This window comes from Lissotriton vulgaris, chromosome 12 (assembly GCF_964263255.1).
Source record: "Lissotriton vulgaris chromosome 12, aLisVul1.2, whole genome shotgun sequence".
NCBI lineage: Eukaryota > Metazoa > Chordata > Amphibia > Caudata > Salamandridae > Lissotriton > Lissotriton vulgaris.
Window position 1 is genome coordinate 108,819,662 of NC_141700.1, and position 23,055 is coordinate 108,842,716.

Below are 23,055 nucleotides of genomic sequence, written 5' to 3' on the forward strand. Positions count from 1 at the left end.
ACGCCCTTAGTGGAAACGTCCATAAGCTATGAAGATGGCAAATGTCAGCAGCTGCATAAATCCATCTAGCTATGGTGCCTTTAGACTCTGCTTTTCTTTGCCGTATATCCATAGGCAATAAACAGTCGATCAGATTTGAGAATGACAGAGGTCCTTTGCAAATATAATTTTAAAACATCTTCTGATGCCAAGGGTAAGTAATGCCCTCTCCGCAGGGGATTGGGGATTAGGAAAAAACTTCTTTAAGATAACTAGTTCATTCAGGTGAAAATCCGAAGGCACCTTATGCATAAACCTTGGGTTTGTACGTAGCACCACAGAATTGGACGTGAATTGTAGGAAAGGTGAATTGACAGTGAGAGCTTGAATATCACAGACTCTTCAGATGAAGTTAATGCTAGCAAAGAGAAAAAACGTTGCATGTTAGGAAACTGAAATACATCCTGAAAATTGGCTCAAATGGGTGACGCATGAGTTGCGCTAATACTACATTAAAATGCCATGATGGAGGCGGACGACGTACAGAAGGAAACATTCTTAGTTCCTTAAAGAACTGTTGTATTCTTGAAGAATAAAAAGAGAGATGGACTCATCCTGACGTTACCTTGAAATAGCTGCTAAAAAGACCTTTAACCTTGTATGAGATAAGCCTGATCTTGCCAAGTGCAAGAAAAAAGGTAATATCTAGTCCGGCGTTGCATGAAATGGGTGAACCCCAGCAGATTAACACCAAATGCATATTTTTTATTTGTTGTTTTTATTATAGTAGGTGCTCTCGTGTAAGCCAGTACCTCCTTACAATCCGCCGAGATAGTCAGATAAGCTAAGTCAAGGCGCTTCAGGAGCCAAGCTGCTAATTTTAGAGAAGCCGGATCGGGTGGCAAATTGGACCATACTGAATGGAGAGGAGATTTGGTATTGGTCGAAACTGTATTGGATCGTACTCTGAGAGGACAAGAACTTTGGTGAACCAGTATTGGCGAGGCCACCTGTGGGCGATGAGAATCAAACACGGCTCTTTTTTTTTTTTTTATCTTCCGGAGAACTCTCAGAACCAACGATATCGGAGGAAAAGGCGTAAGCATATAATCGAGACCAGTTTATCGAAAAACGCCTTCCCCTGCGAGTCCTTGTGGGGATGCCAGCTTGCAAAGAAACAGGCATTTGCTGTAATATTTTTGTCGCTTAGAGGTCTAGATCGGGATGACCCCACAGCTGGAAGATTCGATCCGCCGTTGGCTGATGCAGTTCCTATTCGTGGTTGGACACCTGTTGACCTGTTGAGGGTGTCCGCCAGCACATTTGCAACTCCCGGCACATGAACAGCCAAGAGTTTGATCCTGTGCCATATTGCCCAAGCCCATATCTCCTGGGCGATCTGAGATAGAAGAACCAACCTCGTTCTTCCATGTTTGTTTTAGCAATGCATACTTGAAGTATTGTCTGTGCGAACCAATACTATGGCCCCTTGAATGATAACACGAAAGGATTTGAGGGCTAAGAAGATGGCACCTAGCTCTAGCAGATTGATGTGCCAAGCCCTTTGTTGAGGGTTCCATTCCCTGCTGACCTTCAGCCCTTGAAGATATGCTCCCCAACCCTCGAGGGATGAGTCTGTGGTGATTGTGTAATTTGGCGCTTTTTGAAGGAAAAAACGCACACCCCTTCTACAAATTTCTTTCTTGGACCCACCAAACAAAAAGGCCTCTTGCATCCGAGGATTGATTTGAATGAGATCTTCGAATGAACTGGAGATCTGCAACCAACGTAGAAGAACCACCAAGTGGGAGATGCAGGCCAGTCGTTCGTGTGAGACGAACACCTTTGCTAGGTTTGTATTGATTGATGCTCCGAGAAACGTTGATATCGGAGCTAGTACTAGTTGGGACTGGTCATGATTATTCAAAATCAGTCCTTGAAACAGTGAATGATAAGTCTGGGTGTGCTGGACTGCTTGTAAATAAGAGCGAGCCCTTATTATACAGTTGTCTCAGTAATGATAAATTTAAATGCCTTGCAGATGTAGATAGGCTGCCACTGGTGCCAGCATCTACGTAAAGACACGTGAAATTGACCTAAATCCAAGAGGTAGGACTTTAATTGAATAAGTTCTGTACCTATTGTAAAGCGAAGCCACTTCCTGTGCTTAACAAGGATTGGCACATGAAAATAGACATCCTGGAGGTTGAGAGTAGTTATAAAGTCGTTCTGGCATAAGAACTTTAGGACTGTCTTGAGGGACCACATTTGTAAAGTTTGCGCAAAGATCAAAATCATGCGCTACTTCCCTCATTTGCTTGTTGATCAGGAACTGAGAGTAAACCCTAACGCTGTTGGAGATTCTGAACCACTCCGACGGTCCCTGATTGCATCCATATAGACACTTGCGCAAACGACACCCGTAGAAGAGAAGGTGGAGGTCCCTTTGGAGGTGTAGAAAGAGGGAAATTTGACTAATTGGAATAAAAGTGAGATATTAGACCTCTGATGTTTTTGGAGGGAATAAAGGTGTGTTCCAGGTAATCCATTGTTTCTAGAAGAGTTGCCTCGGCTGTACGATGATGTCTATGTAGGACCTGTTGGTACTGTGCCTATATGACTGCGTTTGATTTGCGTAACGCAGTTGGTTCAGATTGCAGGAGCCAATACTGGATGGAACTCCCTTGAAACAAAGGACGTGGAGCTACGTTCTCGGCACTACGAAAAGGCTGCGATTCTATATCCCAAAGGTGCGGGCAGTATTTGTGTCCTTTAAGATGGTCTGCTGTGCCTCATCAACATGCTGGCCAGAAGGGATCCTCGATCAATAGAACAAGTGAAGTATTGAAGTCTGAAAACTCCCTGCGAAAGGCGTAGCATTGAAGCAAAATTGTCTTTGCCAGACTGCCCCTACAGCGAGCTGTGGAAAAAAACCTGTACACGCAATGTCCGCTTCACAGTGTATCATTTCTGATGCACTTCTCTCTCTCTCCCTCCTGCAGGATCTTCAAAGCGTGAGGCTTGAAGGATTCTGGAATAAGTTCTACTAGCGTCAACATGTCAGAGCACATCTGGCGGCATACCTGCCCAACTGGCTTGCAAGATAATCGCTGTGCCGCCTGAGTAATGACTGAGTCAGGGTAGGCTGAATAGTGGGGAGCTTCACATTTCTTGTGGAGGCGTGGAAAACAAACCGCCGGCACAGAGTTTGGCCTCTGTATGAGTCTAACATCTTCTTGCTAAATACAATCTATGATAGAAACTGAACGAACTTGTTTCTGTAGTTACCCCAGGACGAGGGAAAAAAGGGAAAACTATTTGTCGCTCTGGTACAGGCCGTGGCAGCCTTGCTGTCAGAAATACATATTTCTGATCTGAAGAAAAAACATGCTCATACGGCTATGTGCTGCCCAAGAAGAATAAAGGCAGGAGTAAAAAGCCATCATGTGGATGTAGCAGAAAGCTGCAGTCGACGAGATAAATCGTCTACCGAAAAACATTGTGCATCAAAGCCAACAGTGTGTGAAACCAACTGTCAACGGACTCAACCGTCCACAAATCCAACAGTTGACAGGGTCATCCGTCAACGAAGCCAACTGGCGTCAAAGCTGAATGTTGACAGGGTCATCCGTCAACTAAGCCAACTTGCGTCAAAGCTGAATGTTGACAGAGCTCACCGTCTACAGAGCTCACCGTCTACAGAGCTCACCGTCTACAGAGATCACCGTCTACGGAGCTCACCGTCTACGGAGCTCACCGTCTACGGAGCTCACCGTCTACGGAGCCCACCGCCTACGGAGCCCACCGCCTACGGAGCCCACCGTCTACGGAGCCCACCGTCTACGGAGCCCACCGTCTACGGAGTCCACCGTCTACGGAGCCCACCGTCTACGGAGCCCACCGTCTACGGAGCTCACCGTCTACGGAGCTCACCGTCTACGGAGCCCACCGTCTACGGAGCTCACCGTCTACGGAGCTCACCGTCTACGGAGCTCACCGTCTACGGAGCTCACCGTCTACGGAGCACACCGTCTACGGAGCTCACCGTCTACGGAGCTCACCGTCTACGGAGCTCACCGTCTACGGAGCTCACCGTCTACGGAGCTCACCGTCTACGGAGCTCACCGTCTACGGAGCTCATCATCTACGGAGCTCATCGTCTCGTCTACGGAGCTCACCGTCTCGTCTACGGAGCTCACCATCTCGTCTACGGAGCTCACCGTCTCGTCGACGGAGCTCACCGTCTCGTCGACGGAGCTCACCGTCGACGTAGCTCACCGTCGAGGGAGCTCACCGTCGACGAGCCTACCGTCAACGGAGTTCACCGTCGACGAGCCTACCGTCGACGAGCCTACCGTCGACGAGCCTACCGTCGACGAGCCTACCGTCGACGAGGCCACCGTCGACGAGGCCACCGACGACGGGCCTACCGTCGACGAACCTACCGTCGACGAGGCCAACTGTCGAAGAAATTTACCATCGACCAAACACTCCCAGTGGTTTACGAGCCTGTAGACTACAAGAGGGCACTGTCATCGTCGTCGACGCATGCCTGGAGGCGTTGTCAGAGGGTACATTGACCGTAACGTCGACAAGCTGGCACATTTTCACGTAGAAAAGTGCGCAGAGTGAGTCTAGACGCCTGAGAGTAAATCTCGTGGGCGTAGATGTGGGAGGCAGACTCAAAGAAGGCCAGAGACCCCTTAATTGTGATGTTACTTCAGCTGGTGAAGTAGAGGAGAAGCATCACTAAAATCTTAATGTGCAGGACACACAAAAAAATCCTCCCACATCAGAAGGGGGGTACAGTCTAAGCACAAGAACAACCCCTTCTCCCTCTTACCATGTCAGAGACCAGCAAAGTGTTGTCCATATACTGTTCATGAGGGTTCACAGGAAAAGGTCTCAGCTTCCCACAAGTGACACAGGGTCTGAAGGAAGACTTCATGTAAGAAGACATTACAAAACTGTGATATTAAGAAGAAAAACTGAAGAAAGTTTGAAGAAAATTGAAGAAAACTGAGCAGAGCTCAGGGAGACTCCCTTCACACAACGTGCGGTAGAAAATCTGAGGTGCTGAGCTCTGAGGAGAAGGTTCTATAGGGTTGCTGGCGCCTGATTGGCTGTGGTTTGGACCAACATAATGACAATGATGGACTGCAAATGGTTTTTTCCTTTTCCATGCATTCCTATGTAGAAATATGTGTAGGCTTGTTATGCCTTTTTTCTATAACATATTTCAGGTTTTATGTTGTTACACATATATATATATATATATATAGTATTTTATTGCTATTTTATTTACCGTGGGACTCCCACTCCGACGACGGGGGATATTCAAGCATGTGAATCTATGAAAGACACCCTAATACTGGAGAATACTGAATTTAGGGGCGTTACAGGTAGGGCAAGGGTAGGGACCAATAGGTCCCTGTCCTGGGGTGGTTACACCCCCTAGCCTGCTCCTCTCATGTGGGAGGGGGGCAGGAGCCTAACTGTGATTGGGCAGGGCTACCCATCTTCAAGATGGCCGGAGCCCGGGTTTGTGCTTCACCTCGCCTCTCTCACCTGAGGGGTGGGGTTTGCACAGGCCGGCACCCCCCCCCCTTCCTGACGTAGGGTTTCCCGCCAGTCTTCCAGCCAAAGTGGGGGTCAGAAATGGTGGGGGCCAGTTGCTGAGTGCAGCAAGTGGTCTGGAGAAGCTCACAAGGGCGGCAGACCTTTGAAGCTTCCCCCTGCCCTTCCTGGGGGAGGAGACCTAGCACCTCACCCAGGATGTGCATTGTTGCAGGCCCAGGAGAACAGAGGCTCTTCACCAAGGGGTCCATCAACATGTCTGCTGTGTGGCAGCCTAGGCAGCCTCTCAGACCATACGTGGATTGTAGGTTAGGATTTTAGGGGGCATCTCTAAAATGCCCTCTGGTGCATTTTACATTAAATCCCACACTGACATCAGTGTGGGTTTAATGTGTTGAGAAGTTTGATATCAAATTGGTCAATCTTCAGTGGAGCTATATGGTGCCCCTAAATACTAAATTTAGGGGCGTTACAGGTTAGACAAGGGCAGGGACCAATGGGTCCCTGTCCTGGGGTGGGTACACCCACTAGCCTGCTCCTCTCCTGTGGGAGGGGGGCAGGAGCCTAGCTGTGATTGGGCAGGGCTCCCCATCTTCAAGATGGCCGGAGCCCGGGGTTGTACATCACCTCGCCTCTCCCACCGGAGGGGTGGGGTTGGCACAAGCTGGCACACCCCCCTTTCTGACGTAGGGTTTCCCGCCATAGTGGGTGTCAGAGCTGGTGGGGGCCAGTTGCTGAGTACAGCAAGTGGTCTGGAGAAGCTCACAAAGGTGGAATACCTTTGAAGCGTTCCCTGCCTATCCTGGGGGAGGAGGCTTGGCACCTTGTCCCAGGATGTGCCTGGTTGCAGGCCCAGGAGAGCGGGGGCTCTGCACCCAGGGGTCCAGCACATGTTTGCTGTGTGGCAACCTAGGCAGCCACTCAGACAAGACGTGGAATGTAGGTTAGGTTTTAGGGGGCATCTCTAAGATGCCCTCTGTAGTGCATTTTACATTAAATCCCACACTGGCATCATTGTGGGTTTACTGTGCTGAGAAGTTTGATATCAAAGTTGTCAGCCTTCAGTGTAGCCATTATGGTGCTGTGGAGTTCGTAATGACAACCTCCCAGCACCATATACTTTTAATGGCATCAGCCCTAGGTACTGTAGGGGCACAGGGCTCATGCACCTGTGTCCACACCGCTGGCATTTGGCATCCAGCTAGAGGGGTGGCTGTTGTATACTAGGGCAGTGGGTTTGTGGGCATGGCACACAGGGAAGAGTGCCATGTCGACTCTTTGTTTAGTCCTGCACCAGGACACTCAGCCTGCAAAGGCAGTGTGTGTGTGTGTTTCAGGGTACAGGGCCCCTAAGGGTGGCACAATAGGTGTTGCAGCCCTTAGGGGTCTTCTCCAGTCACAATGCGCTGGGTACCATTTACTAGGGGCTGACATGTGGCCTGAGATGCCAATTGGGTTTAGGCTTTAGTACAGTTTTTAGGGAAGGAACACAGGCCCTGGGCACCTGGTTGGCAGCAGCCCAGAGCACATTCAGTCAACGCACATCAGCAGTTCAGCAACAAGTGGGGGCATACCAATGCAAGAAAGATGGCACTTTCTCACAACGGGAGACAAAGTCTTAGGTTGGGAAGGCAGGGCAGGTCCTTTGGGTTCTTGAGTTTGCTGCAGCTGCAGGACACACCGGGATTTTGCTGGAGCAGGTTCTAGGTGGGGGCAGGCCGGTAGGGCTGGGGCCAAGTCAGTGGGTGTCTTCCTCTTCTTAGTTTCAGCACAGCTTGCTCGGTCTTTCTTCTTGTCTTCGATTCTTGTCTGAGGAGGCGAGGTTCAGGGGGGTGCCCCTAAATACTAGATTTAGGGGTGTACAGGATGCAAAGAAATTTTCAGGATTGTCAAGGATTTTATTTCCCCACCCTGGACCAATCCCAAAATCTCGCACTCCGAGTCCTGGATTTCCGAACTCGCCGTTTTTTTGCCAACAAAATTAGGACTATCCAGACTTCTTTTTGTACCTCCAATACGAGCTACACTCCCACCCTTTGGCCTCTGGATCCCTCTCCGACCGTGTCAGGGCCTTTCCTTTGGAACTTTCCTTCACTGTCCCTCCAGTCCTCTTTGGACCTCCTCTCCAAACTTAAATCAGGTTCTCCTCTTGACCCATGCCCTGCTAAAACCTTTGCGCAATTGGCCCCTACTCTCAATCACCTCATCAACCCGATCCTTAACCTCTCGCTTAGCTCAGGTGAAGTCCCTCAGCCTTGGAAACAGGCACTCATTTTGCCTTTACTCAAGAAAGCCAATCTAAACCCTGATTCCCATGCCAACTACAGACCCATCTCCCTTCTGCCTGCTCTTGCGAAAGTGGTTGAGAAACACGTCCACACTACTCTGTCCCACTTTCTAGAGACGAACGACATACTACACAAATCCCAGTCTGGTTTTCGCTCGAACTTGAGCACCGAACCGGCTCTGCTCGAGGTTACCGAAGCGATCAAGGCAACCTTGGACAGGGGAGGAAAAGTTATGCTGGTGATGCTCGACCTCTCTGCAGCCTTCAACACCGTCCCCCATGACCGCCTCCTAGCTAGACTCTGGGAGGTGGGTCTTAGGGGGACGGTGTTCAGTTGGTTCAGGTCTTTCCTCTCCAACCGACAGCAAACTATCTGGGCCCCACCTTTTTCCGCTGCGATGCCGCCTCTGGAGGTCGGAGATCAGCAGGGCTTGATTTTGAGCCCCTCGCTTTTCAACATTTATATGACCCCTTTGGTGGCACTCGCGGAGGGTTTTGGGGCCCAGATCGTGTCGTACCCTGACGACACGCAACTCCTGTTCACCTGCGACAAGGGAAACGACTTTGACGGGACTTCTATTCGGGGCTGCCTTGGGGCAGTGTTTGACTGGTTCAGTCATCACAGCCTCAAGTGCCACTCCGAAAAATCGGAAGTGCTCTTCTTCGGCTGTCCCGTAGACTCCAGATGGAAAGAGTGGTGGCTTGCCGCCATGTTCCCTCCTGACAGTGATTCGGGGACTGCGAAAAACCTGGGCTTTCAGGTCGACAACTGCCTCTCTTTTAGAGGCCAGGTGTCGGGCCTGGCTGGCAGATGCTTTGCGATCCTGAAGATGCTGAGGAAGTTCCTGCCGCTTCTATCCATAGAGCACAGAAAGACCACGGTGCAGGCCCTGATTGGCTCTCGCCTTGACTACGCTAACGTTCTGTACCTTGGTCTGCCGGAATACCTCTTATCGCGTCTCCAGGTTGTGCAGAACTCTGCGGCCCGTGCCATCTTTGGCTCACCAGGGGAGTAGGGCCACCAAGCTCCTCAGAACACTTCATTGCCTGCCCATAAAGAAGCGGATCGCTTTCAAGGCCCTGAACATCGCCTTTAAAGCCCTTCATGGTATAGGCGCCCGCTATCTCCAGAAATGGATAACTTTCTATCTCCCTCCTAGATCCCTACGCTCCTCGACTCCGGCCAGGGCAGTCACTCCTAGGATCTATTGTGCTCGCTGTGGGGGACGTTCTTTCAAACATCTTGCGCCCCTGTTGTGGAACGAGCTTCCTCTTTCGCTCAGATCCAGCTCCAATCTACTGGCATTCAGGAAAGATCTGAAAACCTTGCTGTTCATGCAATAACTCCAATCCCATCTATGCTACGCGCTTCTCGCTCGTCCCATCTCTTTTTTCTCCCACTCTAGACTTGTGAGGCTCTGACAGCGCCGGGACACTCCTCGGAGTAGCCGTGCGCTATAGAAGCACCCCATTTAACATAACATAACATTAACATAACATACAGGTAAGTAAAGGTTGGAACCAATGGGTCCCTTCCTTGGGGTGGGTACATCCCCTATTATGCCAACCTTCAGTGAGAGGGGGGCAAATGCCTCTCTCTGGTTGGCCCGTATCCTCATCTGCAAGATGGCGGGGACTGAGAGTTGTGCTTCACCTCGCCTCCCCCACCTGAGAGGTGGGGTTGGCAAAGGTGGGCACATCTCCCTTCCTCACTTGGCTTTCCCAATGATTTTCCCACCCAAAGTGGGGGTCAGAACCGGTGGGAGCCAGTTGCTGGAAGCAGCAGAGGGCTGGGGTAGCTCACAAAGGCGGCAAGCCTTTGAAGTCTCCCCTTCGTGGACCCTGCCCATCCTGGGGGAGGAGGCTTGGCCCACGAGAGCTGCAGGCTCTCGACCCAGGGGTCCAGAAACATGTCTGTTGGTGGCAGCCTAAGCAGTCACTCAGCCGGGTCACTAGAAGTTAGTAGAGTTTCAGGGAGCATCCTAATTCATAATGACAAACTCCCAGCACCTTATACTCTTAATGGCATTATTGCACTTTCAATGTGTAAGAAATAGCTTAGATACTGTAGGGTTACAGGGCTCATGCACCTGTACCCTCACCACTGGTATTATGCACCCAGTTAGAGGGGTGGCTGACCTATGCCAGAGCACACAGGGATGTGTGCCATGTCGACTCTTGACTTTGTTCTGCACCAAAACACGCAGGCTGCAAAAAATAAAATAAAAGCAGGGTGTGTATGATATATATATATATATATATATATATATATATATATATATATATCCCGAATGCCGCGTCTCCACCCAGCGTGCAAAACTTCGCAGAGGAAAGGATAGCACGGACACTGACCAAGTAAGTGCTGGAAATTTATTAGTGCAAATTCAGCCGCATGACGTTTCGGCTCCAAGGAGCCTTGCTCACATTACAACCGGGCCTCTAAGGGTGGCACAATAAGCGCTGTAGGCCTTAGAGGCCGTCCCTGGACACAGTGTGCTTGGTACCTCTGGTACCATTTACAAGGGACTGACCTGTGGCCCAAAGAGTGCAAATTGGGTTTGGTTTTCAATGAAGTTTAGAGAAAGAACATATGCCCTGGGTACCTGTTTGGTAGGAACCCAGTGCACACTCAGTCAAAGCACATCAGCAGTTTGGCAAAAGTGGGGGAACCATGCAAAAAGAGGGCACTTTCTTACACCAACTCAAGGAATGGACAACCCTCACCAGAAACAACACAGCGGCAATCATGCGGACCATCCACTCATAGGCCCCAATGGACCCATGCCCCCACTACATCTACAACCTGGGAACATCATCAACCAGCACCAACCTGATTCACATCACCAACATCTCCATCATGTCTGCCACTTTCCTGGATTAATGAAAACTTGCAGAAATCAACATGCTCCTCAAGAAGTCTACAACCGACCCGAATCAACTAAGCAACTTTTGACCCATCTCCCTGCTCCTCTATCGAGCCGAAGTGATTGAGAATTGCATCAACAAGCAACTCACAACCCACCTCGAACTTCACCATCTTCTGGACAACGATCAGTCACGATTCAGGAAGAACCACAGCACCAAACCAGCACTCATCGCAGCCATTGATGACTTTTGGATCATCATGGACCGAGGAGAAAAAGCAGCCTTCATCCATCTCGAACTCTCTGTGGCCGTAAACATGGTCTCCCATTACAGCCTCATCAGAAGACTCCACGAGATTGGCAAACAAGGATCTGCCCTCAAATGAATCTGTTCCTTCCTCACGGGTAGAACCCAAAGGGTCAGGCTGCCATCCTTCACATCGGAGGTGAAAACTTTGAAATGCGAAGTACCACAGGGATCGCCCCTCAGAACCACCCTTTTAAACATATACATGACACCACTCGCCAACATCTGTAGGAAGCTGGCTCTCTATATGGTGTACCAAAATGAGGTGCACCTGGTGAGAGTTCAGATATCCCTTACTAGTATACAGTGGCTTGCTTTAATAATGCAAAGGTGCTCTATTTGTGCAGTGTGGTCGAACAGCTTTAGGCTTATCAGAGGAGAGTGTTAAGCAATTGATGCACACAGTCAATAAATGATACACACACTCAATAAGGAAATCTAACACCAATTTGAAAAAATAATATATTTTATATATATTTTAGACACCAGATCTTCGGGATCAGGTAACTACTTTAGACGTCATAGATTTTTACACTAAACACATGCAAAAATCACAGCTGTCAGATCTGAGGTATGTGGTAATTTTATCCTGTGAGAGAAACATACACTGCATAGGTATACTTGCACTCTGTTGTAGAAGGTATCTTTTAGGGGTTAAGGTGCGTATGGCTAAGGGTCCAAGAAACCATGGGTTGCACTGCCATGGGGAGTCCGGGTACAGAGGTGATGGTCGTGTTGAGCTGTCCAAGTTTAACGGGGCCTGTCAAACAACAGAGCCTGCATGGAGGAATTTTGGCACAAGTCAGGAGGAACCTAACAGGGAGTCCGACTCGTGGGCAAACGAAACACCAGCAGAAAAAATACGTACTTGGGCTGTGGGGCTCGGGTGCAGAGGTAATGGCTGGAGGGCCACTTGAAGTTAGAGGCTCTCACAGTTCTCGGCCGTATCTGCAGAAGAGGGAAAAGAAAGACGACTTCTGGTGTGAAGCTGGCCTCTGTTGGAGTCCCTTGACACTGCAGTGGTTTCTGCATTAGGTCAGGGGGGGTGATGCGCCGCCTGGTACAGCCGCGCTAAACGTGAAAAATAAAATGGCAATGAAATTATTTCATTGCCATTTTATTTTTCACATGGGGCGCGGCCAGGCTGCCCCTAGTCGAGAGAAACGGGGGCGTATCTTTCAGTGGACTGGAGGAGCTAGATGGATGCTCCAAAGTACGCATGTAAGTTTGGCTGCCTCTCTTGAGACAGCAAAAGTGACATGCGCACGCTGCAGCTCTCCCCCAGCTGTCTTGGACAGCTGGGTGGAGACCAAGCACAGGTCTCCAGGGCCTGAAGGAGCATTCCGCCAGCCCGCTCCATTCAATGCTGGAGCTTCTCTCATGCTGGTTACCAGGATGAGAGTAGCACCGGGATTAGTTTATGGAACTGGCTGGAGTAGGAGCCCTCAGAGCTGAGGGACTGGAGCGAAGACGACGACGTACGTGCAGCAATCAAGGTAAGTGACTTCATGCCAGCCACCCCAGCCTTCGGCGGTGGTATCTGAACTGGATACAACAAGCCTTGGTGCTTGCAACAGACTCCGAAAGCCTATGTAGTAATGCAGGGAGTTCCAGGGTGGATCAGCATCTCGAAGACAGGATGGGTCGACAGGGGTGACCTTCTGGACTCTCTGAGACCTCCTCCTGTACTGCTGCATCGGTGGACCCAGTGGTCAGCAGACTGGTGAACCAGACTGAGGTTGGTGCCTGAAATTGGCTCCTCCACTTCAAGGGAGATGCTGGCTGGCTTGCAAAGTGCTGGCTCCAAAGCTCTGGGAGACCACTAAACTGCAGGACGAGTCTTGTCTTTGCAATTGTCGGGACAGGAGCAGGCACGGTTTGGCGTCAAGTCCACAGCTCGTCCACAGTTCTCACGTTCTTCAGATCTTCTTTGTCCTCCTTATTTAGACAAGTGAATCGGAGTTCCTGGTGCCAGTAGGCGAATTAAATACTAAATGTAATGGTGTTAAGGGAAGTGAAGGGTTTATATCCAATGGGCTATTTACCCTTGGGGTCACTACACACCGTATATGAATGACCACTTCCTGTGGGGAGTGGGCATAAACCTGTCCCAGAATTTTTAATTCCAGTCTTAATCCCACCAAAATAAAGATGGTAGAACCCTTCTTTCATTTAGCACACCAGGCAGCCTCCCGCCCCCCGCCCCCCACCTTTAGGGGTGTGACTAGCCTGGTGCTTCAACAAGCCTACTAGCTAATTTCATGCCTGTCCTGGTGCCAGGCGTGCCTCAGGTAGGGAAATGGCATTCCCAGGTCTGGGGGAAGCAGAGGTCTCATATCAAAGGCTGCAGGGGCTTTGAAGCCCCTGGCTTTCACATGCTAAATCACTAGCCATCCTGCTGGGGGAGGTGTAAACACCTCCTGCCAGAGCAGGCATGGTTTCTGATCTCTGAGAGCACTGGCTCTCACCTACAGGGGCTCAATAACGTGTCTGTGGTGGCAAAGATACCAGTCGGCCAGCAAAATAAGAGGCTGGTAGGTGTTTAGGGGGCACCTCTAAGGTGCCCTCTGGGTGCATGTCTTAATAAATTCACTACTGGTATTAATATGAATTTATTAAGACAAAGTGTTTGATACCAACCACCATAGGTTTCAGTGAACCATTATCCAGCTGGTTACCTCGTAGTGACCAGGGCCCAGTACATACCTTAAGATTGCTTCCCAGTTCACTTGCTATGTCTAGGAATGGAAATACAAGCAAGAAATCAAAACAGTCCCTATCTTTAACTGAAAAAAGGTAATCCTATCCATAGTGTACCACCATAACTCAAGAGATCCTTACAACTCAAACCACCTTATCAAAGTATGAAAAAAACAATATTTGTAAAATTTGAACAATTTATTGCAAAATGTACAATATCAAATATTATTTACAGTGCCACAATATAAAAATAGTTAAAAGAGTGTCGGCACCCTTCCAATGGTTCAATGGTGCAAATGTTTTAAACACAGGGACTGTTTTGATTTCTTGCTTGTCTTTCACTCCTCGTCCCGACACTGGAATTGTGAGGAGACCTCCCTTTCTTTTTTTGTAGGAATGGAAATAGACATCACAGGGCCATATCTTTTCATGCAGATATGTCCTTGCATGAAATATAATGCTCCCAGCCTTAGGGCTGGAAGGCCTGCTGTAGGAGTGACTTACATATATTGTATGCAGTGTCTGTGGGCATGGCACCCAGGGTGTGCACTAGGTCATGTTTTCAAAATGGTGTGCACCATTTCACGCATCCTGCAATGGTAGTGTGCATTGTTTGTGTGTGGGTCCCTTAGGGTTGCACAATACATGCTGCAGCCCTTAGAAAGTCTCTTTAGTAACCAGGGTCTAGGTACCAGGGGTACCATTTTACTAGGGACTTACAATGGTGCTAAAGTCCTTGTCAATTTGTGTACAATAGAACATGTGACCTTGCTTTAGGGAAAGAACAAGGACACTGGGGACCTGGTTAGCAGGAACCCAGTGCACATCAGTCAAAATTGTGTTAAATACTGAGCAAAAATTCGAGGTGATCATGTCAAAAAGGGGCACTCTCCCACAACATCATCCACTGACAAAGCATCTCTGTCATCTCCTATGCTGATAACGTCCAACTCAGCCTCTCCCTGACGGACAAGACAACCATGACCAGTACCAACTTCACCAATTGCATGACTATTGTAGCAGACTGGAAGCAAACCAAGTGCCTGCAGCTCAACTCCGACAAGCCAGAAGTACTGGTCTTCGACAGCAAGACATCCCCATGGGACTCTACAAGGTGGCCGTCTGGGCTAGGACCAACACCCACACCCACGGACCGTGCAATAAATCTAGTGAGAATGCTAGACGACAAGCTCAACTTGACAGCTCAAGTGAACGCATTGTGCACCCCTGCTTTCACAACCTACACATGTAACAATACTTCAAATTGTTGCCCCAGAAGAACTGTCATACAAGTACTCATCACCAGCAGGTTGGACTACAGCAACATACCGTTTGCAGGAATATTGAAACAACCCCTACAGACTCCAGAACATCCAGTATACAGCAGCAAGACTCACAGTCTACCTCCCAATCCGCACCCACATCACACTGCACCTCAGGAAGCTTTAGTGGCTCCCCATTTACAAGCGCAGCCAATTCAAACTTCTCATGCATACATATAAAGCCCTACACAACACAGGATCAGCATGCCTGAACAGTTGCATACACTTTCACCAACCCACCAGACACCTACACTCTGCCTCACTCTCATTTGCACACATTCCCTGCATCCGCAAAAGCAAAACTGGAGGTTACTCATTCTCCTACATCGCACCCAAGACATGGAATGACCTTCCTCAAGACATCAGAGCCCCCTCCTCACTTCTTGAGTTAAACAAGAAGCTGTGGACCAGGCTCTTCGTATAAGCACCTTGGGGACCACACACCTATAACAACTTTAAAGACCTGGATACGGTCTCGGGTGATTAGTGTACTACATAAATCAATATACCATAATATAACATCCACAATATGTTGATTTAAACCACACCCTCATGAACACAGAAATCAAACTACATAATGAGCAAGGCTGTCTTGAAATGTAAGAGCCACCTGTAAATCCCAGCAGAACAAAACAAATGTCAACATCTTAATGACACAAATCTATGTACATAATGCTCGTACCAGAACAAGAAGAGGATCCAGCTGGCCAAGACTATATTCTAACCCCGCTAACCACAATATAATACCCTGTCAACAGCCCACTCCATCTACAGTTAATGAGTACCCTAGCCTAGAAAAATAAACAACGCAATATTCCAAATAGCTACATGACCCTACGTATGGTAGTAAGTGCTACACGAAAGCACATAACTCACTACATGATTATGTGTAGTGCTTTGAAGAAAAACAACAAAGATTAAATAAAATAAAATTTGTCCTCAGGCAATTTTTTTTGCAAGTAGCTCAGTCCACCAGAAATGCTTAATTACTTAACAGTTTTGCCAATATACTGCCTTGAAAGCTCAGTAAGAAATTCTTAATTCCATGCAACACACGCCATGGGTAACCAAGTACAGATTGCATTGGATTTGAAAAAGAGTATTGCCCAAAAGTGTTAATTAATAAATGCTTCCTCCCCCAATTGACAAACACACACACACCTACCAGTCCACATTCAAGTGCTTGTTCTGGCAGCAAGAAGGCAGCAAAGTCCTTGAGCAGCTGGGGGTAATCGATGAGCAGATCTTGAAGGCTGGAATATAGCTCCACGGCTGTCGCCTCCTTTTTGCTGGTCTCAAACTCATAGATAATGCGCAGAAAGGCTTCATATTTTCCTGGCACATGCTGTAAGGCCTCTCGAACCTACAGACAACAACAGGATAGGTCAAGTCAAAGGTGGAAAAAATATTTGCATCTAGACTGTTAAACAGGCCTGTCAATCTTTTGAGGTGCAAGTGTCTCGGGGACCACAATGCATTGACTGAGCAGCATATGAAGATAGGGTACAAGAGGTGGCTCTCAATCAGCAGCTCAATCTCTCAAGACAGAGAGGTCAAGGAGCATGCACAATTAAATTGCCTCTCATCCAATCAGTATATGCATTTATGTTTATGATCAAGGGGTAGCTGATAATTTGAGGTGGGCAGTATCATTATACTTTGCGACTAGTCCAGGTTGTGCAGTCTTTTATGACCCGGCTGCTCTTTTTATTTTTTGGAGCTCTACCCCATAGACTTCTGTGGGTTGTTTTTTACAGGAAGGTTAGCCATGACCCTGCTGACACACAGATGACCTGCAAGAAAAAGCCATGTGGCCTGGAGAGTAGTGCAGGGGTGTTCTGCTGGTTGGATACGGAGGGGCTTCGTACGATGCCACTACAAGCAAGAGATAACCAGGAGCTAGGCAGAGGACAGGTCTGGTGCAGGGAGCATGCTCCCCACAAAAAATACCCCTTGGGGACAAAGAGGAATGAAGAACATGCTTCTGGTGTCCAGAGCTGCCCACCAGGAGTAAAAGAGTCCAACATTGTATAAATTGGCCATACGGAGTCCCCAAGATACAGCCTGGATGAGAGAACAAATCTTTTAATAAGTGCAGTAAATCATTTCATTTACTAATGCTCTCTTCAATCTTCCTAACATGAGTCAAGAATACGTAAACCAACAAAGACAATAGGCTTGCTCCTACAGACTTGTCACTATTTCTTACCCTAGAGAGGTAAGCCTGAGCAAATGCCATATCTTTCTGCTCTCGCAGGGGATCTCTCTGCAGAATGTTCTCATCACAAAGCAGCAGCAGCTTGGCAGTGTCCTTGCTCATACGTGCTCGGCCTCGTTGGCTTCGGGTGCGAAGAGTGTTCCTTGCTTTACTAGCACCTTTGCCACGTTCAGCTGGATAAAAAAACACAATATTGGCAGACTTACAAAAAGGCCAAATTAAGATCGCAAGTGGGGAGAAAAAACGTAACCAGACAAATAAGGGAGCTGGACTGTCGGGGAAGGTGTGTTTCAGAAACCATTATAATTGGAAAGATAAGATGTGAAGTACTGAAGATACAATACTGTGGGGAAAATTGCATTTTTGGTGGGACTGGAGTAATGGTGGGGGAAGGCTGTGATGAAAGAAGTAACATTTGAGCCATGTGGGAGATCGGCTGCAGGAACCATGGAAGCTAATGTAGGAAGCAACACGGCTGGATCCAACTGCCCAGCATCAGCTGGGCCAGCTTGTTTAGCAAGAAAGTAGCAAGAAGGTCAGCGGCAGATGACATACGATGAAAACTGACAAGTTTAAAAGATGAAAGAAATAGAGTCAAGAAGAATGGGTTTCAGCTGCAGATGAGTAAGGAGAATTTAGAAAGTCAGGATCTTTGTAGGAACAAGAGAGAAATGGGATGATTATGACCAGACTGGAAAAAGATTTAACGGGTATAAAGAGAGAGACTGTGGTAAAAGAAAGGGCAATTGTTAAATGGGAACTGAAAAATCTGGCTCTTGTTGGAGGTGGGTGGAATGAGTATAGAAGAAGGGGGGGGCAGTGATAGACTAAGAGGAAGATGGGGAGGGTTAGGACAAGCATGAGGTAAGTGAAGAACAAGTTACTTACCATTAGTATTGTTCTTTCTGGTGGATACTCTATCTAATTGCAGATTCATCACCTTTAGAATAATCCACTGGCACCAGACTAGATCAGAGTCTTTTTCACAGAAGTGCTCCTTCATGTCGGTAAGTGGCGCAGTGTAGCTCCATGATGACTTTGTTTCACTCTGGATGTGACGAATAGACACCACTACCCCTATACACTGATGTCAGTTTCTTCTTGTCGGACGTCAGCAGAAGAAGAGGCCAAAACCTAAACAAAGGTGCCAGTGTAGGGAGCTCTAGACTGGGACCATTTTAAGATAGGAAAGACGACCACTGCACAGAAAGAGAGGTGGGAGGGCTGTGAAAAATCTGTGATTAGACAGAGTACCCACTAAAGGAGCATTACCGATGGTAAGTAGCTTCTTATTCTGATGGATATTTCTAATTGCGATTCCTCACCTTTAGAATAGATACCAAATCAGTACCTTCCTAAGTGGAAGGTTTGTGGAATGGGCTCAGACCAAAAGGTCCTCCACAATCGAACGGTTGAAATGCCTTTCCCATCGGACCTGGCTTTCAAGGCAATAGTGCTTTGCAAACATGTACACTGACGTCCAGACACAGTCTGACACATTTCCAGAAGGGGCACTCCCCTTAACAATGAAGTGGTAGCAGCCTTGGTACTAGTGAAATAAGTCCTCAATCCTTCTGGGGGCTGCTTCTTGGCCAAGGCATGGACAAAGTCCTTTTCTGCACCATCTTGTCATTCTTTGCCACAGAGAACCCTACAAAGAGCTAGATGTCCACTCAATCTTTTAAGAGATAGATGTACAAGTTTCAAGCTCTTTTAGGGTCCAACTAAGAGTCAATTCTCTTCTTTCAAGGGGGAGGCAGAGCAAAGAATGTAGGGAGGGCGAAGGCCCGCCCAAACTGAGTCATTACTTTTGGCAAAAAGGTTGCTCTGGTCCTCCGTACCAGTTTCTCTGGAAGAAAGAAGGTGTAAGGAGATTGCATCAAGAGGGGCTGAAACCCACTCACATGGCAGGCTGAAGTCACCTCAGCAATGAAAACAGATTTCACAGTGAGTAGACGCACCGAGCAGTTGTGCATCAGGTCAAATGGATAGCAAATGGATAGCACATGAGGAAAGTCATTGAGTTCCTACTGTGGCATCATAAAGGGTTTGGGGGGGAAACATATGCAACAAACCTTTTAAAAATCTTATCACAAGAGATTTAAACAAGGACAGCTTGTCCAGAAAACGTGAAAGGGATGACAAACAACCTTACGAGGTACCTACTGCAAGGCCTTGCTGGGCCAAAGACAAAACAAACAACAAAATGTCAGAAAGTTTAGTCAGCAACAGGGCTGTGTTGGGGGTTCAACACCAGGCCACAAATCGGTTCCAGCACCATGCATAAACAGATTTTCTAGAGGGGCGTTGCACTGCAATAATAACATCCTTAGTAGTTTTGTCAAACGTAATCAAATACCAATGCTCAATCACCAAGCATGGTGGTGTAGATTGCGCAGGCCTGGGTGCAGAATCTTGCCCTGCGGCTGAGACAGAAGATCCTCTGGATGCTGTAGCCTGAACGGAAGGTTCATGCTTAAGATGCAGTCTAGTAGCCACAATTTCTGGTAATTTTTAGTCTCCTCCAAACACTGGATGGAATACGATAAGTTCCCTTGGTGCTGATCCCACTTGAGAGCCCGCACGTGCCTGGTAGAGTTGACGAGGAGGATGCAGGAGACTAATAACCCAGGAAGCCTAAGGAGCAACTACCACTGAGATCAAAGCATCAGGATTGTAGCCTGAATGTCCTAGAGTCCAGGATGGCTCCGATAAATGGAAGCCTCTGTGAAGGAGTAAGTTGGGACTTTGGCACATTGTTCATGTGTGAGAAAGTGCAATCTTTCTTGCCTTGGTATGCCCCCACTTTTTTTCTGAACTGCCGATGTGCTTTGACTGAGTGTGCCCTGGGTTCCTGCCAATCAGGTACCCAGGCCTGTGTTCCTTCCCTAAAACTGTGTTGAAACTAAAACCCAATTGGCATCTCTGACCACCTATCAGCCCCTAGTAAATGGTACCCTAGGCACCCAGGGCATGGTGACCAGAGAAGATCCCTGAGGGCTGCAGCACTTATTGTGCCACCCTCAGGGGCCCCGTACTCTGACACCCACACACTGCCTTTGCAGGCTGAGTGTCTAAGTAACAGAACTAAACAGAGTCGACATGGCACACACCCCTGTGTGCCATGCCCACAGTACCCACTGCCCTGGCATACTTCAGTCACCCCTCTAGCTGGGTGCCTATGCCAGAGGTGTGGGCACAAGTGCATGAGCCCTGTGCCCCTACAGTACCCAGGGCTATTCCTGAGCACTGTAAGTGCCGTGATGCCATTAAGAGTATATGGTGCTGAGAGGTTGTCACTACGAACTTCACAGCACCATAATGGCTACACTGAAGAATGACAAGTTTGGTACCAAACCTCTCAGCACATTAAGCCCGCACTGATGCCAGTGTGGGATTTAATGTAAAATGCATTAGAGGGCATCTTAGAGATGCTCCCTGAAAACCTAACCTACAATCCACATCTGGGCTGAGTGGCTGCAGAGGCTGCCACACATCAGACATGTTGCTGGACCCTGGGTGGAGAGCTCCCGCTCTCCTGGGCCTGCAACAATGCACATCCTGGGCGAGGTGCTAGGTCTCCTCCCCAGGATGGGGAGGGGGAAGCTTCAGAGGCGCCTCTGTGAGCTTCTCCAGACCATTTGCTGCCCCCAGCATCTGGCCCCCACCAGTTCTGACCCCCTCTCTGGCAGGAAAAACTACGTCAGGAAGGGGGGTATGCCAGCCTATGCCAACCCCATCCCTCAGGTGGGTGAGGCGAGGTGAAGCACGACCCTGGGCTCCGGCCATCTTGAAGATGGGGAGCCCTGCCCAATCACAGTTAGGCTCCTGCCCCCCTCCCACAGGAGAGGAGCACGCTAGGGGGTGTACCCACCCCAGGACAGGTCCCTGTCCTTGGCCTACCTGTAACGCCCCTAAATACATTATTTAGGGGCTCCCTGAACCTTCCTTACTGAGATCCAGAAAAGAAGAAAGAAGATCAAGAGGAAGAAGACCCACCATGCAGCTGCTAACAACTGACTTGGCCCCAGCCCTACCGGCCTGTCGATCCTGGAACCTGCTCCTGCCTAATCCCGGCGACTCCTGCGGACAGCAACCATAGGACACCCAGAGGACCTGCCTGCCTTAACCCTCTTAAAGCATGGGACTCCCATCAGCAGAGGCTCTGCTGCAACAACACCCCTGGTGTTGTTGCCAGGAAGCTCCGGACCAACCCACTCTGCACTCGCCGAGCCCCGGCCCGTGCCCGAGTGATCCAGGACCATACGGACATCCCCAGTGCCCACAGGCCCTCCTCGACGACCCCGACGACACCTGCAGCCTCAGGACAGAGGACCCCTCCAACCGCGACCAGCAGGGGGTAAGATTTCCCAACCTCAAAAGACACCCCTGCACCCGGCGCCCCACAGCCCCCTGTGCCCAACTCCTGGGTGCCTACCTATCCTACAAGACCCCAACTTACCCCTCGAAGTGTTGGTCGCTCCAGAAGATCCTTCGTCCCCCGAGCCTGCAGCCTTTGTTCCCTTTTCAAGTTCCTCATTGAATAACATTGCGCGCCCAACGGCTCAAAAGCACCCTGCACCTAGCCGCCCGAGTGCCCCTGGCAGTGCAATCTGTACCCTATCCTACTTCCCCATTTGTCCTGAGCAAGTGACCAGGAGCCCAGCTCCCACAGCCGCGTGGCCTGTTAGCCAGCAGCCACCAACCGGAGACCCCCTTTCCCTCATTGGATAACCTTGGGTCTAACTACCTCTGCAACCGGCCGCCCCTGTGCTGCTGGGGGTGAACCAACTGTACTTACCTGACCATGGGGGACCCTTGAGTCTATGCCCAGAACCCTAACTTCACCAGCCAAGTACTCACCTGGAAACTGATAACTCACTTTCCTGCCATTAGATAACATTGACTGGTTTGACTCGAAAAATCTTCAAAGTGTGAAGTTTTGGAAACTACAAATATTCATAAAAAATCACCCGAATTCCGAAGTACTCACTTGTGATCAGGGGAGAAGCCAGTACTGAACGGCAAAAGTAATCCTTACCGGGTTTACTAGTAACTTGTATTTTCTCCATAGGAGTCCATTGTCTGCTTTTCTATGAAATTTCTTCCAAGTGTCTACTTTTGAAAACTAGAAATATTCTTTAAAAATCATACGAAATACTGAAACGTAATTACTTACCTGTTTTGAGTTGAGACCCCAGTGCTGGCCCCAGGAGACCAGTACTGGATTACAAAAGTAACGAGATCGTACTTTACCTGCAACCTGAATTTTTCCTCATTGGATAACATTGACAGATTCCTGTTGAAGTTTTTAAGTGTAAACTTTTAAAATAGCTTTTTATTCCTGAAAAATCACTACAATACCTAAAACGTTTTTGCTAAACTGTTTTCAGCTTAGACGCCAGGACTGAACCTAGGAGCCAGTCCTGGAATTACCAAAGTAATCTACAAAGTAATCAACTTGGTTTATATTAGGAAATCCATTGAGCTCAATGCTAAATTGTGTGTAGAATTGTGTTGCCTACTGCAACCCCTGTACCTATTGTGTTTACAAAGTTTATTGCCTTCCTGCAAAGGACTCATCTGAGACCTATCATATTGAGAACAGTATATTTTTGGATACATGTTTCTAGAAATAAAACAACTATATCTTTTGATATAAAAACAATTGGCCTGGAGTTCAGTCTTTGAGTGTGTGAAACCTTTTGCTGACTGTGTACAACAAATGTTTTACACTGTCCTCTGGTACTGCCTTACTGCTCGACCAAGCTACCACTTTAGAGAGTAAGGTCACACCTGGC

At 48.5% G+C, this 23,055-nt stretch overlaps 2 protein-coding genes across 3 annotated transcripts in view; one reads left to right on the forward strand and one right to left on the reverse strand.

Annotated features, from left to right (window-relative positions):
- Positions 1-23,055, forward strand: part of MSTO1 (misato mitochondrial distribution and morphology regulator 1) — a 255,728-nt gene that overhangs the window by 223,468 nt on the left and 9,205 nt on the right. The window lies entirely within an intron of this gene.
- GON4L (gon-4 like) overlaps positions 1-23,055 on the reverse strand; it is a 421,863-nt gene that overhangs the window by 43,490 nt on the left and 355,318 nt on the right. For both annotated transcript variants that reach the window (XM_086947415.1, XM_086947414.1), the window contains exons 24-25: positions 17,246-17,427; positions 16,202-16,399 (exon numbers count right to left, since the gene is read on the reverse strand). In XM_086947415.1, the coding sequence (XP_086803541.1) occupies positions 16,202-16,399; positions 17,246-17,427 (380 nt within the window). The remainder of the gene's footprint in view (positions 1-16,201; positions 16,400-17,245; positions 17,428-23,055) is intronic.